Source organism: Carettochelys insculpta, chromosome 4, assembly GCF_033958435.1.
Source record: "Carettochelys insculpta isolate YL-2023 chromosome 4, ASM3395843v1, whole genome shotgun sequence".
Classification (NCBI taxonomy): Eukaryota; Metazoa; Chordata; order Testudines; family Carettochelyidae; genus Carettochelys; species Carettochelys insculpta.
In genome coordinates this window covers 51,208,395-51,227,045 of record NC_134140.1, presented here as the reverse complement: position 1 = coordinate 51,227,045, position 18,651 = coordinate 51,208,395, and the positions used below count along the sequence as shown (strand labels likewise).

General features: G+C 38.7%; 1 protein-coding gene across 5 annotated transcripts in view; it reads right to left on the bottom strand.

The window, feature by feature from the left end:
- EXOC1 (exocyst complex component 1) overlaps window positions 1-18,651 on the bottom strand; it is a 55,783-nt gene continuing 37,132 nt past the window's right edge. For 3 of the 5 annotated variants that reach the window (XM_074992802.1, XM_074992805.1, XM_074992803.1), the window contains 9 exons: window positions 17,568-17,612; window positions 15,792-15,955; window positions 13,637-13,747; window positions 9,053-9,129; window positions 8,285-8,513; window positions 6,871-7,054; window positions 4,516-4,715; window positions 2,899-3,093; window positions 1-678 (listed from right to left, as the gene is read on the bottom strand). In XM_074992802.1, coding sequence (XP_074848903.1) covers window positions 526-678; window positions 2,899-3,093; window positions 4,516-4,715; window positions 6,871-7,054; window positions 8,285-8,513; window positions 9,053-9,129; window positions 13,637-13,747; window positions 15,792-15,955; window positions 17,568-17,612 — 1,358 coding nt within the window. In that variant the 3' untranslated portion in view covers window positions 1-525. The remainder of the gene's footprint in view (window positions 679-2,898; window positions 3,094-4,515; window positions 4,716-6,870; window positions 7,055-8,284; window positions 8,514-9,052; window positions 9,130-13,636; window positions 13,748-15,791; window positions 15,956-17,567; window positions 17,613-18,651) is intronic. The other 2 variants (XM_074992804.1, XM_074992806.1) reach the window with 1 other exon arrangement.

Here is an 18,651-nt window from a genome sequence, read left to right as displayed (position 1 = left end):
TGAAAGATTATTTTTACTTAAGATCAGAAGAGTTACCACTACACAGTCACATTAATTCTGAAAACATGAATTTAGTTAGTACTTTCATTGAACTCCACATCCATATATTACAGTTTGACTCAGGAAAAAAAAAAAACCCTGTACAATCTTTTTAATGGTTACATAATTTCCAGCAAAGTAATAGTGTGAAGTTAGATGACTGTAGTGTCTGCTTAAAGTGCTAAGAATATACAAAGGTAATTGTTGTTAGCAAGGGTTACAAAATTAAAAAACAGAACAGGGCACCAGTGAGAGAAAAATTAAATATTAAGTGTTTCATGAATTTAATGCTTTAAAATAGTGCTTCAACCAAGCAGAAAAACAAACACTGCTATTTAGGATTTTCATTCTGAATTGAAATACATCTGAGATGGAAACATGACTAGACATGTCTAGAACATTTAATACATATACTTGTTCCATATTTTTAAAGCAAGTAACATTCATAGTACTTGATATTTTTCAAGCATTCTCCCTTTGTAGAGGTTAGTGAGACTGTGCGATACTAGAGCAGTAGTCTAAGATGTCCTGAATAGTGAATTCCATTGTAACACCTGATCCAGGATAACAACGGGCTATCAAGCCTTCAAAGTGTTTGTATTGGCGTATAAACTCATCTTGCATAGAATGCCATACAACCTGCCCAAAAAAAGAATGCGAACTAAAGTAAGTGTCATTTTATCAAGACAATTCAGAAAAACATTTTTATTACACAGAATTACTGTAAGTAATCCATAAACATTTACACAATTTCTACCAAGTCAAAATTACAAAGTAGAAGATTTTTTTAAACATATTAAATTGTGTTTTGTAAATAAAAAGTTTAGACATTACAGGTGCCTCTCCCCCAGCCACAGCAGCTTTGGGGCGAGGCATATTACCCCCCTGTAGCCCTGATTCCCTGTACATGGTTTGACAGGAAGATGCACAGCCACACAGCTTAGGGGGAACATAGGTCACCAGGGCTGCTTTTAGATTTGCTGGGGCTGACATCAAAAAAGACTGAGCCCCCTGCCTGTGGCTGAAACCCCTGAGTAGCAAAGAGAAGGCTTCAGCTTCAGCTCTGGGCAGCAAAGTTTGGAGTTTGGTTTCAGCTCCTGACCTAGTGCAACAAGCAGGCTCAGGCTTTAGTTCCTCCCCACCACACACGCCTCCTGGTATAATTTTGTGGTCAGAAGCGGGTCAAGGGAAAGGAAATTTGAGTATTCCTGCTCTAAAGTCAACAAAAATTTTATCACTAACTTCAACAGGAACTGAATTAGGCCACCATTGAGCATTTTTTCAACTCCCACTCAGCACTGTAAAAGAATGAACTGAAAAAAATTCTGTGCCAAAACATATGTACAGGAATAAACAAATTTCCAGATCAGACAAGACCAATGGTTCGGAAAAGTCTGGGCTGCGAGCACTTTGCAGTGGGGCCATGGAGTCAGCTAAGCAACCCTCACACCACTGTCATGCCCAGACCCTGAACTGCCATTACCCTAACACACAACCCTGCAGAGACCCTGCACCACCCCTACTCCCTCATCTCCCACTCCTTGATCCTGCATCCTCCCTCCCACCCAGAACCCCCAATCCCTCTTGCAACCTCCCTGTCCCAGACCCCCCACCCTGTTCTTGCAGCCCTCCCTCTCTCCCAAATCCCCCATCCCACTCCTGCACCCTCCTGCTCAGACTCTACACCCTCATGCCGCTCCCCAGAAGCTCCCTCTGGCACATTAAACCTTTCATTTTGCCCAACCCAGAGCCTGGGGCAGCCCACAAAATATACTAGCCCTAGGCCCCCAGAAGAATTTATCTGTTCTGTGGGAAGGTCTGAATCTCGGTCCTTCCTTGTGCACTCTGCAGGGCTAGAGTGTGAGGGGAATGAGGTGTCTCAATCAGGGTCCAACATCAGTGACAGCAGGGGTTTTTTTTGTTTTTTTTTTTTTTTGCTTCTCATATGTGTGGTCTCCCAACTGATTTTTCTGTTGGTCATCAGCCCCCAACCCAAAAAAAGGGCACCCCCACCCCTGCCACAAATAAAGACAACGCTGAAACCTTTGTTCTGGACATTTTACTTTGTTTAAAACAAATATTTAAAATATACTCACCCATATGTTAGGAAAAATAAAAAGATCTAAATATATGCCCCTTATAGTTATTTACATATTTTATGATCCAGTAACCTAATCTGAATAATGTAGTATTTAAGGTGCTGTATTTAGAGAGAAAAGAATGCATTTTGTCATCATTGGTGGTTGGCTGATGATCCATGGAAGGGTCTGTATTGAGTGGAGCGGGCCTCGGGCCAAAAAGTTTGAGGACCTCCAATCCAGTGTGGTATCTCCCACACTTGTCATCAGATGTTTCAAGTGTGGAAGAAAGCTAGTAATGATCATGCCATAACTACAGGGAAGTTTCTTCCTAAATCCTGTTAGTGGTTGATTCAATTTGTCAGGAGTTAAAAAAAGGCAATTGGGGGTGAGTACCCCTTTGATTAAATTCAAATCTCAAAACATTCAATTTCAAAAGGACTCATGCAAGGCTCCAATGAACACTGATTTTTCAGAAGAGTCATGAAGGTTGAGGTGCATTCACCAAGTGGGAATATGCAGAAACAACCCAAAAGAAAAAAGTTATGATGGCAAGTTGTTAATTTACTGATGATGTACTTCCCAGAGTAGACCTGTAGTTTACAGGGCATTTTTGGGTGCAAGTCAAGATGGTAATTTTCACTCATTCTTGTAAAGTTTAATTTTAGAGAAGCAGACTAGAGGCTATTCTACAAATAGAAAAAATGTCTTTACAGACATTAAAACAAACAAACAATCTAAGATGACAGATTATTCTTTAACTAAAATTTTATATTTTTACCTGAAGTAAGTTTTCTTCTTCACAAAGATGTTTGTCCACCTTCTTATAGAGGTTATCCAGTCCCTTCTTCACTTCCTTACCTGGATATTCCTTTATAACTTTGCGAAGCTCTTGTTTATTGAAAGCCAATTGGTAACTTACTTCCTCCTCTCTTATGCCTTGTGCCACACGAGCTTCGACACCCTCAAAGAAATGCTAAGACAGAATTGTAGTATTAATATAATCATAAATCTAGGATAGTGAATGTAAGTCTGGGAATACTGACCTGATACTGCATCTTATTTCCACATGACAAAAAAAAAAACCTGACTTCAATGAAACAATACTTTTTTTACATCAGCTAAATATCTGGTTCCACCCTGCTAAACAGGAGTGAGAGCCACCACCCCACTACAGCACTGGTTAATTATTAACTCACATAGATGGATGAGTGGATATTTTAGAGCTTTTGTGCAACTGTCCATCTGTGAGTCTGTCCATTCAAGAGTGCCCCCTAAATGATAGTAGATTCCTATTATCCTAACTTGAAGCAAGGTTGGAGTTTGGTTTTGTCAGGAAAATGAAAAGTGCCTGGAATGTGATTGTTTTCCATTAACACAGAAAGGGAGATGTCTGAGAACGGGGCAATTATGCTCTGCAATGAGCACTGGAGGCAGCAAGGGCAGGGGGCAGTTATGCAGTGACCACACAGGGTTCCCCTAACTAGGAGAGAGTGGACAGCTGGGACTGAGCTTTTTTGGATTGTTGGTCACCAGATGGGGTAAGTGACCCCTCCTTCCTCACATGCCTCCCCCATCAGCTGCAGCAGCAGCACCTCAGCCTGTCTGGGAGCACCACCAGGGCGAGACAATGGTCCCTCCCCTGGAGCAACCACAAGCCAGGGCCAGGTAGTGCAGCCACCCTGCTCCCGCCCCAAGGAGCCACTGTCCAGTTACCACAGCCCTGGGTGCCACAGGGAGCTGTTGTTGCCAGACCAGTGCTGCTCTTGCCACTACAGGAGACCTCAGTGAGCTCCCCCAGACCTGACTCCCCTACTCCTGCCACACTCTGACATGAGTCTCTACAAGGACCTGAACAAACCAAGTGAATCCTCTAGTAAATCATAACTTTCAAAAAAACTATAACAAAAACTACAATCCTAAGTATAACAAAAACATAATACTGAATGCATTTGATATGGACAACTGAAATACCTTACAAGTCTTGCTGTGTCATCGAACTGAATAGTTCAACTTAAAGCAAAACGTGCCGCTATAGACACAGATCTGATTTTGGCAATTAAATGAGTGTTTTGTTTTGTTTTGTTTTTAAATGAATTTAGAAACAGAGTGATGCTTTTACCACTGCCTCCAGGGTGGGCATCAGCATCCTCAAGTTCCTAATTAATTATGAAAATTAGCCTTCTCACATGAACATTTGGGTAAAAAAAAATGTAATATGCAGCCATGGAAGTGGTAAATCACGGTCCCAGGGGCACATAAGAGCTCTTTGGCAGATAACAGAACAAGAGATGGCACCGTCTCCTACTGCTGGAGCTGCAAAAATGTACTTATTAGCTTTTGGAGAAAGACAATTGTATTCTGCATGAGAAATATAAACAGACCTGGAGATGCTTACATTTAATTTTTCAAGAGGCTGTCCCAAAGAATAGATTACATAAGACTGCAAATGGTCAGTGTATTTCTGTTTAGCTTCTTTTTTTTCAGCTTCAAGACACGAGATTTTCAAACGAGAGAGAGTTGCAAAAATATGGTGGAAGTTCTCCATCATGACCACATCCCTTGGTGTTTTCTGGCTTTCATTTGCTACTTTCTCCACTAAAATCAAAACAGTAAAAAGATTCCATACAGAATGTTAAGGCAATTAAAATTTCCAAACGATGGAGGGGACAAAAGACTAAGATGAATGCTAAAGAACCGAACTACAGGAAGAATTTCAGAAAAGAATTTTTGGCTTTCATGTCAAGAACAGTAATTTGTAAAATTTTAGAGTGCTTCAATTTTAGAAAGCGCTACAAATTAAATTTCTCTAGGAGGATTACCTCTTTAGGGAACCATGCAAGATAAAACAAAAAGACTTCCTAACAAGTTATAACAATTTAAGAAGAGAGGATGATCCAAGCTAATGACTTCCGTACTTAAGTCTGCCAAACTGACCTTCAGTAATGGACAAGTGAGTACATGAGAATATGCAGAGCAGCAGCACGTTCATATAAGGACTAAGGCTACAGAGTTCCACTCCTTACATGGAAAAAATAACAAGTAATTTATACATATTATGAAAAAAGATACAAGAGGGCTATTTCACTTACTCTTGTTTATATTACTGATCCTTTTGTTTAGCATTCATACATTCTGTGGAAATTTGCAAACAATTTATCGCCCTTTACAGATATTTATGCACAGTAGCAAAACTTGAAAAAATTATCCAAAATTATTCATAATCTCCCTTTGCTGTCATTGTTGATTTTTGTGTTGCAAAATGAGCTCTGTTCTGTATTTCCCAACTTTTTCTTAAAACACAAACAATTTTTACTTAGGACATCAGCATCTGTTGCAAATGTTCTTATTCTTCTGGTCTCTCTTTTTAAACAGGAGTGCCTATACAGGTGCCCAATTGATAATTGTGATGACAGAAGTACACATTTTGTCCACACAACAGGCCAATGCTAATGTAAATTTCTGCATATTGCCCTGTTCATCATCCCTCAATCTAGTCCTAGGTCACCACTCCAAGTAAAATGTGTACTAAAGTCTCTATGTCCAATTTACCTACTAGCCTTTTCACTGAAACTACCAACAAGAATGCCACCTGTGTTAGTCATTTTTATGGCAAGAATTCCCTGCCAGTTTTGGGCTTCCTGTCTTTCATTCTATCCAAAGCACAGCAGCTACAGATATCTTTCTGATCAGCCTTGACCACTTCCCAACAAAATCACTTGTTGCGCTATGTTCAGATTCCTCACAGTCAAGACCCTGCTTACATCTCTGCTGTCATTTTGTCTTAGTATCATCCCTAGTCATCCTTCCGATCTCTTATCTCTTTTTCCTGCTTGTAGTTTTATGCTTGCCTTGAAGATACTCCCAAATGGTTTGGAGCAGTCTGTGCACTGTTTTCTGCTAAGTATCCTCTCTCAAATACCTTCTTCAAATGCACTTGTGTATCCTTTGTATCCTGATGATCTCACCATTATTACTGCCACCTTCTTCTATGCCTCATTTTTTGCTCTTTTGGATTTGTTTCTTGGACTTTAAAATCTTAAAGTGTCTGCTCACTTGTATTATGTTCTACATACATATGTGATGCTATACAGTTCAGACTGATGACTGAAATAAAGGTGAAAGTCTCAGTATTCAATTGCCGTTTCCAAGCTCCTGCTTTACAACACTTCAGAAGGTGAATATTTTGTTTTTAAAAAGGTTCACCCAGTAACAGAATATATGTGCATATATAAAAAAGTTAAAAATTAATATACATTTTAAGATAAAATGTTAAATATTTGTTCCCTACCTGCCATGAAGAGCCCTGAACTCTGCTCATATCAAGTGAGTGAAAAGGAAATTGCTTTTCAAATAGTCTACTTTAAGCATTCAAAATGAACAATTTAAGTTCACTTTACACATACTGATTTCAGTCACTAACATTTCCCAAAATTTCAATCCTTTGGTGCCATATATTTGTAACAGTAAATGCACTTTCAAATTTTTGGGAGCTGCCATCTGGATCCGCTATGGTGGGCAATATGCTTTATCTGCAGGATAAATATGTTCTACCAAATTGCTGTTGTGCATCTCTCACTGGGTAGTCTGTGCCCTGTTTATGGAAACCTACTGTTAATTTCGGGGGGCGGAGATGACGACGATGGGACGACGACACTGTATCTTCTGTCCTTCCAAACTGAGGGAAGGAGTAAATCATGCAGACAAAGAATGACTTACATCAAAGTGTGCTGGGCATTGCAACAGACCTTACCATTTATGAAAACACTTCGAATAAGTTTTATGTAGGCTTTATCTAAATCTCCTCGACGCTCTGCATTTTTGAAAATAGATTCAGCAAGTGCTGCAAATTCTTCAAATTCAGCAACAAATGTAAGGATCCCAACTTTACTCTTCTTTGATATCTTTACCTCCTCCATCTGTTTTATTTGATTACTCTAAAATTAAAACAAAATGGTTATTTAGTCTTCAATATTTTTTACTGAAACTTGTCCTGAACGAAATAAGAAAAATACTCAGATGTACTGGGGAATAAAAACAAACAAACCAGTAAGTTCATTCATATAACATTTTAATAATTTTCTTTTTTAATATTTGTATAATATTAAGTGGGGGTCAGTTAAAATCTTTTTACCCAAACAGACCTTTAATAAAATAGGATGACACACTATGAAGTGAGAGTATACCACATTTTTTAGCCTCTATTTTCCTTCTTCTTGGTTCACTTATGTAAAGCTGAACATATTCTGATGCCTATTACTAGCAACTGGCATTTTATACTAGAATTTAGAAATATTAAGATATTTGTTTATTAAAATAAAATTTCAAATGCAGCTAAGTTAAAAAAAATCTAAGAAAGGAATGAAACATTCTTTTCTTGCTTAAATTCTTACTGAAAGTTGGATTACGAGTAATTTTTGTCTCCCATTCTTGGCTAGATCTACACCAGTAACTGTTCTTGGTATACCAAAGTTGATTAAAGATGTGTTTGGGTTTTTATTGTTGTTTATTTTGGGATTTTCTGAATGGCATTTTTATACTGACAAAAATCCTAGTTAGATGCAGTTATATTGACAAGAAAAAGTCCAATGGTAGAGATAGCTTATTTTAGGCATGGAACTGTTTTTGCCAGTAGAAGATGGGTTTACATTTAGTAGGTTTGCCAGTACATCTATATTAGAAAACCTTTCCTATTGTTGACTAGCCATCTGTCTCCTTCACAGATATACTTTTTGATATTGATGTGGTCATAAGAGAGTATCTTTTTTTAATATAAACCAAATGTTATTCAGCAAGTCAAGTGGCCTGAGGGCTAAGGTCTGCTTGCCTTGCTCATGTTTGTAGTTTCAATGAGATTACTGGTAAGAGAAAAAGTAGCTGGGATTTGGCTCTGGAATACTAAGAAGCCAGGTTCTCATAATTGACTGCATTTTTCCAGTTCCTTCCTGAAAGCTCATTAGCGCTATCCATCAATTATTCATACATTTTTGCAAGTCCATCCAAGTTATCTTGTATTTATTTAAATATGTAGTGATAAGATTTTTTTCTCCATCTTTAAATTAACACCAGAGATGTTTCAGATTTTGGGCTCTCTTACATTCAAATAGGCTAGCAGTTGGCTGCCTTTAATATTAGGATTTGTTAAATTTAAGTAATTAAGAACTTACAATGCATTTGTCAAAGTTCCTTTTGACCGTCACCAAAACATTTCCAAGTGTTGTGCTGAGGAAAGAAGCTGGATCCACATTTTGTGCTGTCCATACATGGTGACTCATCTTAACTAACATATAAAGGGAATTAAAGCTATCAATCTTGTCACCCAGAGCTATAAGGTTGTTCAGCTCTGGCTCAATACAGCGAAATATTTTTATCATCATCTGTCGGATCATGTCCTTCCTGTTAAAAATAAAAAATAAAAATTCTGACTTTATTGGGCTATTATACATTTTCTTTCATATACATGTATTTAAGAAAAATGTATGGGTATTTAGCAATCTCCTTTTTATTTAATGAGTGTCAAGGTTTCACCTTGCCTGTTGGATTCTAGAAAATGTATATGGCTTCCAAAACAGTGTTCTCCATGACTAAATTTAAAACTCCTAGATATTTTTACAAGACTACCAAAGGGAGGGATTTTTTTTGTAGATTTTGTAAGTGGGGATGTATTAAGTTTTCTGTTACATTGCTTTATTATAACATAACCTAATAGACATATTTAACTGCAATTCATTTAAAATTAAGTATAAATTATATAAGTTAACTAATTCAATGTTTTCTTAAAAAACTTAGAAGTAATTAATTTTAACTGCAAACTACAGGAAAAGAATCTGTCAATTTATCACTGTGGGTAAGAGAAGAACTTGAAGGCTTATAGTTCATTACAGAAATAAATCTCTAGCCTCAAGAATGAACAATGATGAAACATCAACACGTACTCAGATGATATAACTTGTGGAACACCAGAATTATAAGACCGGGATAAAGTTCCTCCATCCGTTTCCTCTGCTTCATTCTGCAAGAATTATGTAGGTATTTTACATAAATACAAATCTTAAAAGTTAACTAGTTTATATTCCTATCAAACTAAAATTCAGTATAAATGGATAGGTGACAAAAAGAATTATGATCAGCAATCATTATTTGAGTTATTTACAATACAGACACACATTCATTCTCTGTTTCAATTTTACAATGTCACTATCTTCACTGTAAATACTATTAGGTCATTTTAGGCAGTGCTAAGGTCGTTACTGTAACATTGTGGAAAGCTACTTGATGTAGTGTCAAGTTCAAATTTAAAAGTTTGAGTGACATCTAGTGTGGAAGCGCCATGTCTATTAATAGATTTATTAGCCTCCAGAAGTGTCCTATATGTATCCCACAATGCCCCACAACCTTCTGCTCTGTCCGCTTCCATCTCTACTGCTCTCCAGGTGCACAGGAATTAGGTAACAGGAAGCCTGTGAATTTGAATTCGGCAACAGGAAGCCGGTGGCTGTGGGGTCATGCTTGTGAGAGAGGCTGAGAGACTTTTCTTTCTTTGCTATCAGCATGGTGACTATCTCACCATTAAAAATAGTCCCAACACGGAGTTCATGGTTCTGCCTCTACCTCTGCAAGCTGAGCACTTAATTTTTTTTTCCCCCCCCAGTGTTGGTGCCAGGCCCTGCCCCACTGCACCACGTGGCAGCTAGGCTGGTGGGTAGTCGTGCTTGTACGAAAGGCCAAGAAACTTCTTTTCTGCAGTTGACATTTCCCATGCAGTCAGGTTCTTTCCCACGCCCAACCCCATCCAATGGCTAGCCCCCAACACAATAAAAGGATGTGCATGCTGTTCAGTGCGGACCATGATGCCAGACAGCACCATGTCCTGGCTTGCGCGCTGCGAGGGTTCCAAAGGTGGCAAAGATTTTCAGGAGCTTGGTGCCACTGGGAGTGAGGGGGAAGTCTCCCCTGACAGCTAAGATTTTCAGGGGCTTGCCCCCACTACCTGAGCAACACTGAAGAGACCCTTTCAATTGGCCCTTCATCCTCTGATTCCCCCGACCTCCCCCATGGGATGAGGGGGCCAGTCTCCTAACAGTCAATTGGGGCTGACCCCCCAACCTGAGCAACACTGAAGGAACCATCTCAACTGACCCTTCATCCTCTGATCCCCCAAAAGTACCCCCTCACGGGATGAGGGGGGCCAGTCCCCTATAAGTCAATCCAGGCTGACCCCCCTGCACCTAAGCAACACTGCTTGTTGAAATTTGGCAAGCCACATCCTGTGTTGGACAACTCTGTGTAGTGTATTGGGAAACCAAAAAAAATTTCCTAACCTTTTCTAGCTCTCTCTTTCTTCAAGCTTTGGCAAACTCCTTATCAAATTGCCTCCTGAAGACAGGGAAAAATGGCCAGGTGAAAAGACACAGACAGCTGCTGCTTTTGGTAAAAGCTTTGACATTTCAATTATAAAAGCAAGAGATTTCAGTTAATTTGGTGATCTTTGTTGATGCTTTCTTTCCAATCTTCGTTTCTTTTGGAAAATTTCTTATCAAATGGTCCCCTTAAGACAGGGAAAAGTGGCTGGAGAGCCAGTTGAGATGACAGAGACTCCTGGGTGACCCCACAGCAAAGAAGTATTCATGTGTGTGTAAATTTGGCAAGCACCATCCCCCATGTTGGGCACCTCTGTGTAACGAACTGGGAGGCCAAAAGCCCTGCCTCACAAATCTCTGTTTTCCAAACTTTTACTACCCTACTCTTTCTTCAAGCTTTGCATTGTTCCTGTATTATTTTCAGGGATCATGTTTCTGTAATCAAGGGAACGGGGACAGTGGCTGGATAGGTCTGTTGAGAAGACTCAGACACCTGCTGCTTTTTGTAAAATCTTTGATAATTCAGTTATAAAAAGCAATTTACTCACAGAAGCAAGAGATCTCAGTTAATTTGGCAATCTTTGTGGATGCCCTACTTTTCCTTCTGGAAAAATGGCCATTTGCTTCCCATGGGAGGGGAACAAGGGCAATGCAATGTGGGAAGATGACATCACACACCCACAACCACTTGTGGGGCATTTTTTCCTATGTTGCACCACCAAAAATACCCAGAATGCTATGGGGCTCAGGGAACTATAGGATAGGTTCCCACAATGCACTGCTGCAACAGTCAATGTTTGGCAATTGAGTATGACAACAACAAGGTGACTTTGTTGGGAATTTGTGGAAGATGAGCATATGCAAATTCGAATTTATAAAACCCAGTGTTACAAAATTGATTTTAATAAACTCAAATTTATCTTGTAGTATACAGATGTAGCCTCAGCAATGCGGCAAGAAACTAGAAGATGGAAGATTAAATCTGTGGTCAGAGGCAAACAAATATCTATATGGTGCTGATAGCTATGGCCACAGAATAATTTCCTTTATCAAAACTAAACAACTTACCAGAGGAATGGAAGTACCGACAATTTCCACCCCTTCCAAACAAACTGGAGCAGTGACCTATTGTCAGCACTATTGTTATATCATTATAAAAACTGTGAGATATGATATATGAATGAGCAACACTGGACTAAACTCAGAAACTATGGGTAAAATTCTGGCTCCATTATGGCAATGGCAAAACTACCAATGATTTCAACATGGCCAGCATTTCACCCTTAGGCTTTGTCTACGCTACAGAGATCCTTCTAAAGAAGTTCTTCCAGAAGATATCGTCCGAAGACACTTATTTTGAAAGAGCATATGCACACACAAAAAAGTGGATTGAAAAAAAAATGAGTCCACTGTTTCAATAGAGAGCATCCACACAGCCCCTTCTCTTTCTGCAGGCCAGATATCGAAAAATCCAGCACCACAAGAACATCTCTTTCGAAAAACAGGCCCCTACAGCATCTAGAAACATTTTCTTCTGAAAGAATCTTTTGGAAAAAGGTTCTCTTCTTCATCTGGGAGAGGAAGAGGGCCACCAGAAAAACAACGCATTTTGTGTGTAGATGCTCCATGAGATATGTTGCAGGAGCCACAGTTTTTTCGAAAAAATTCGTTAATGTAGACATAGCCTTGGTGTTTATGCAGTCTTTAGCTACAAAAATGAACTGTTTAATCATGGTCAGCTTCAATTTCTCAATAAAGTAACATGATGTTTCTTCTTGATAAATACTTATATCAGGACAGAAGCAAGGACATCCTTAACTACTCAAATTACCTCCTATTCAAATAAGTCCCCTAACACCTGCCATGGCACTGTCCACAAGCGCAGATGCACATAAATGCATAGTTTCCTAGGGTTGCTCAGCAAACTGTTTGCATGCACAACTTGCCAATTCGTATTATCAAACCATGATAGCGATGTATGGAAATTTAACAACCTAAGCTAATGTCAGTCTCTAAAATTAAGTCTAAACAACTTAGCCTCATATACACAGGTCAGTCAAATTATGTTACAGATAGTTTTACTTTAGACAGCTTAAAATAGTTATCATTCCTTCATTTTAGTGGCACTGGAACAATTTTAAGGGTGGGGTTGCTGAGTTGCCACCCTCACCTTATTCAACCTGAACCCCTCTCACTGCCCTATGCTGGGAGCCACAGTGGGTGTGGCTACAGAACAGCAGGCTGATGGCCAGGTTCACGAGGCAAGGGCTGGCAGCAGGGACCCTAGTGTAGGATGCAAAATCTGCGAGGCACTGCAATGGGCGTTTTCTTTAGCAGACATCTGTGTCACATGGTTAAAAAATCTCTTAAAGCAACTACACTGTTTTAACTGTAGTTTTTAAAGGTCTTTTTTTTTTGTTTAAGAAAATGACTAATGTATGGAAACTTAAGAAAACTTTAAAAACTTTGACAATCCAACCACTTCAGAAGATAGAGATAACATATTAAGTGGTGAAAAAAAAAATCACTTTCCTCTGAGGTGAAAAAGGAAAACATTCTGTGGCATTAACAAGAGAATCTCATTAATAAAATACCAACATCTGCAGAACAGTGTGCTGAGGAACATTCCCAGAGAACAATGTACTATGAAGGTTTATGTTTAACACACACAACTATAAAGGTTTTGTACATTCTAGACTTTTCCTTTTATTTGCCACCATTATTCTAAATACAAGGTTTCTTAGAACTTCAGTAATTTAGAGTAAAACTAATTCAAAATAAAAAAAAAAAAAAGTGTCTAATTTACTAACTACATCGTGTTCTTCTTCCACTGTTTAAAGTAAATTCAGACTTCCCTTTACTGTATTAGGGAAAATAGATTTGAGACATTGTGATAAAAATCCATGAGGCACTCCAGACTCCTTTGATATTAACTCACAAACTATTACTCACACTTTAGAACCTAAAACTTGCAATATGCATTTGAACAAATTTACTCATATGAGCAACTCCAATGATTTAATGGGAGTAATCCTGCAGAGTTGTAGAAAATTGGGTCTTCATCCTCACAGTATTATTTAAACACCTAGTACAGCAATTTTGTAGTCAGAGAGAATTCATAGATATTTATTATTTTTGTTAAGTTGAAATAAGTCATACCATTGTTGTCCCAGGCATGCTTTGATGCTGCTGTAGTTTGAAGAATTTGCTAATGAAGTCCTGTTCTGCCAGACACAGGGGCTCCAGTTCACTTAAAACTTGCTCAAAGATCTAAAGGAAACCAAAGTAATTTGATTAAAAATACATATACATATCCCTCTTAATGCACCGTAGCCAGTTATAACAATATTCTTAATTTATTTTTCATTGCGTGTGTGAACCTAAGAACCACTCAGTGCCGTGGCAAATGGTTCACTGTTGTGTAACAACTCCTCCTAACTTCCGAACATACTTAACCAAACTGCACCTAGCACGCTGCTTTATAGTATATGTCAATCCAGACTATCACATGAGGTCTTCAATAAAAGCTGGGTTCCCACTGGTCATTAGTATCACTGTGAAACATACATACATACAAACAACAGGCAAGAGGTTATGACTAATGTAACAATTATGTCATGGAATCTCTGACTTCCAGAAATTTTTTACATTTTCTGCCTGGAGCTGGCAGATCACACAGCTCTCAGGTGCTGCTGATGGCAGGCCCCTCAGCACCTCCGAGCTGGGTCCCTCCCACAGCTCCAAGGGCGGCAGGAGAAACCACGCGCTCCCAATCTCTGCAGTCAGCCCCACTGAAGCAACCCAGCCTCCCTCCACACATGCCACAGCAGCCTGGCCCTGGTGGGCAGCAAGGGGACCTCACTGCTGCTCAGCCAGAGAGGGGAATCTTCGCAGCTCCCAGCTGGTAGAAGAAAGTGAGTGGACCATATAGTTCCTGATTTTGAAATTAATGGATCCTCCTCCCTCTCCATTTTTTTTTGTGATAATTTGAGTAGAAATCACGGGCAATAAACACAAATTTCTAGTCTGTTGTGTCACCTGCATTTAGTATTCCATATCTGTTTCTTTAGAAATGTTTAGGGACTGAAACATTGTAATTCCTAAAGCCTACCACACAAGTATGATTAAGCAATAAATCCATACCTTAGAAATTCCTTAGGGGAAGATTTATCCAAAAGTTAGTGGACAAACAACAAATTACACATAAACAACTCTGTATACAGCGGTCCTGCCACGAGTGCAGGAGACTGGACTTGACCTCTTGGGTCCCTCCCAGTTCTAGGATTTCTTCATACTATACAAAATTACACGCAGATATGCAGGGCTGAGAACATTTTAAAACAATTAAAAGAAGAAAACAGAAACCAAACCATTTGAATGAATTATGTGTATCTTTGTTGACTCGTAACAGTGTATCAGAATTCTTTAACAAAAGAATTCTTAAATTCCACAGATAGGACCATGATTTTAATTCAGTTTCACAGCAAAACACCTGCTATGACTGCAAGTGTATGTCACAGTAATTTAGAGATAAAATTCCTTACAGGAATATTGAAGTTACCCCAAACAAAACAAATCAAAAACCCACAATTAAAACAGAAGTTAGACAGGATTCACCATGTCAGGGGAAAAAGATGAAAAAGAAAAAGATGGCATTCATCTCAATTAAATTCATCCAGATTAAACTGTTTTCCCCATTTTCCAGTCTCACAGTAGCACTTTGCCAAAAAAAAAAAAGACGATAACTGGTTCTTCTCATCCTTTTTAAAGGGATATATCGTTCACAATGTTCTGCAGGACTAAATACATTTTTGGTAGGACCATTGTCCTTTATCCACTGAAAATTGTCTTAAAATACTAAAAAAAAATACATCCATACTTTTTGGAGTCTTGTGAACAATTCTCTTATACAGCTGTCTTAATGTAAGAATCCCATGATCAGATCGCTTCATATTTGGTAGAAAACAATATATACGTTGTCCCAGACTTATCCTACTAATTTTTTTTTTTGGCCAAGAGTCCTTTGTTTGGAAACTTGAGAGGGACAGGCAACAAAACTTGGTTTATAATGAAAAATAACTGCACCATTAACAATTATTAAAGTTAGTTACTTCATAATTAAATCTGTTATGGAGTATGGGGCAAATGCACAATGCATATCAAATTTAAATTTGACTCATTTATTCATTCTAAATGCATTTAAAGCATATTATCTACGTGATTCCTATGCAATAATAAACATTTTCAGAAAGAAAAAAGTTGACTCAACAATTAAAGTTCAAAACTAAGGGAGAATATTACTTTTTTTTTTTACCTTATCAAATTTAGTTCTATCAGCCACATCAAGGTCAGAGGAAGACATGTTTCCCATATCCAACAGTGAGGATGACTGAGACCTGCGATTTCCTGAACTTTGAACGGAAAGTTTATTTAGGCTAGAAGTAGACCCAGTCAATTTTCCAGAGCTTCCATGAAGACCTATGAAATAAGGAACCTATGAAAAATGATGTACATGTAATAAATTTGAAAATAACAAAGCAGATATAGCCAAAACAGCAGTCCTAGTCTTTAGAGATTGTAAATATTCTTTCCACTGAATAGTTTGTGCTTAATCTACAGGATGATATTATATACATATGTTTCTCCATTACAAGGCTAACTGGAATATTTAAATTTTTTTCAGAGTTAATTATAATGCTTATATCTGCATTATGGAATTGCATAGGAAAACTGACATTAGGAACCACACTGGGCATCTTGTATGTGGGACCAGCATGTTTAATAAATATGCTGGGACAGATATTGTCCCTCTTAAAAGGAAAGCTGAATGGGAACTCCAGCCTTGATGCTTTAAGAACATCTTCCAGCAGCACACAGGAAAAATAGGGAGCCACTAGGGCAGGGGCCAGCAACCTGCGGCTCTTCAAGGAGCCATTTGCAGCTCCAGAGGCTGCTGCCACTTTAAAAAAAAAAACCTAAAATCAGTTTAAGTGGCAGCATCCTCCAGGGTCGCTCAGCAGTCAGCTATGGAAGAGAGCCCTGCAGAAGTCAGCTGGTAGGGCAGGGGGCCCCAGAGGGGGAAAAAACCGCAGGGCAGGGGGCCCTGAAGAAGTCAGCCAGAAGAGCAGGGGGCCCTAGAAGAGAAAGCTTTTAAGGCAGAAAGCCACCCACCATGCAACACGGGGGAAGCCTGCAGGAGAGCTGGGTGGAAGGGTGGCTGAACCTGTTGGAGCTGCGCGTTGGAGCTGCGCATAGGAGGCAGCAGGGGAAGCAGCATGGGGGCGGTGGTGGCAGCCATGAAGAAGAGCTTCACTTGTGGTCTGAAGCTGGTTAAATCGGGGGGGAGGGGGGAGTTAAGGGGTTAAACATGGAGATGGGGGGCAGGTTTGCAGGATGTGGGGTAAAACCTGGGGATGGAGGTAACAACTTTAACTGGTACAAATCATGGTGTGCGCACTGTTCTTAAAATAGGAGGAGTGACAAAAAGTATGATTTCATGTTATTTATTATTTTTCATATATTTATTATGGACTGTCTCATATTCACATGTATTGTGGCTCTTGAAGTGTTGATTTTGTGACTGAATTTGAAAAAATGGATCTTCTTGCTATTTTGGTTGCACACTCCTGCACTAGGGAAATAATTCTGAAAGGAAAACAGTAAAGCCAACACTTGAGTATCTGAAGATACTCTCCATACTCTCTTCAACTTGCTTTTTCCATAGTTAATGCTCCTTGAGCTGACGACAACTGGGAATAAAGCGGGGCAGTGGGAGACAGGGGAGTTAAGGAAGAGCTTTTGTCATGATAAGAAACTTTAATACAAAGGTTAAATTAAAATAAACTGTATGTAAAAATGCCATGGTAAATCTTCATAAATCTCAGCAGAGAAACCAACTATTAAATTTCATCTTGTATGTTCCATCTGTATAACTAATAGCTACAGTCACCATCTCTGGGATGTGTTTTGCTTACAAATACACACAGTGAGCAGTCAGCTTTAGAGTTAATGGGTTCACCATTATATATAACTATATTTACATAAGCACACATGCATTGACAGTACCTACTAATGAACTAGTCATACTCACTCTCTGTTTCCTGTTTGACAGCACTCTCTTTTCGAGGCAGTGTAGCTGGAATGGATTAGGTTGCAAGCATCAAAGACAAAGACAAGTTAAAAATGCAGTTTGCACAAACCATGCACAAGATGCAAGTTAAGCACTAGCTGAAAGAAACATGCAAAGAACTATAAGCAGCAAGTAACTACAGTTGCAAACACATTTAGTTGGGAAGGTACTGTTCTAGTAATTCATTATCTAGCTACGTGGAAAACAGTATGCTTAAAAATATTAAACTTTGATTTTTCTTAAAAGAATACATGTAGCAGAACTCTGACTTGATAAACATTCATATATCAAATTCTCTAACACAGAAAGGCCCACAAAAATACTGAATCTCATTTGCAAAGATTCACCATTTACAGGAACATTGTGCAAATAAACCATCAACTATACTGGCAGCAAACAAAGCAGCATACAACCAAATTAATCCAGTGTAGACTTGTATTGAATAAGGGCTAGTTATCTTCCAGCTCTTTTAACTAAAAATTCACAAATAGAGAAAAAGTCCTTTCAGAAATAGCCTTTTCTCCAGTAAGACCAGCCAGCCTATTGTATATCGCTAACCACTGACAATTCAATTTCACTTTTCAAAGTGAGTAGTGGGTTTCATTCAGGCTGTGTCAACAATTTTCCAATTTGCAGATATTGCCAGGCTGAGAAAAACATCACTACCAACAAAAACATTCACATAAAGACACAAAGCCTTTTTAAAAAGTTTACCCCTGAATTTCCAGCTGGTCTCTGAAAATTAAATAAGCAATTTCCTCAAGCAAAAAATGTGTTTTAATAAGAAATATAGAGTACCTTGGCAGGTCCTCTTTCCCTATATTGGTGGTAAAATATTTTAAGTTCACTAGCAGAAAGCATAGATGCTCTAAGAACAAACTTTGATAAGATTCAACCATTCTTGGCAAGCATGAATTTTTAAAGGTACAACTGCAGAAACCCCAAATGGTTACTTACCAAAACAGTAACTGCTGTTCTTTGAGATACCTTGTGCATGTGCATTCTACTACTGTATATATACCTACTGCACTCAAATTTGAGACTT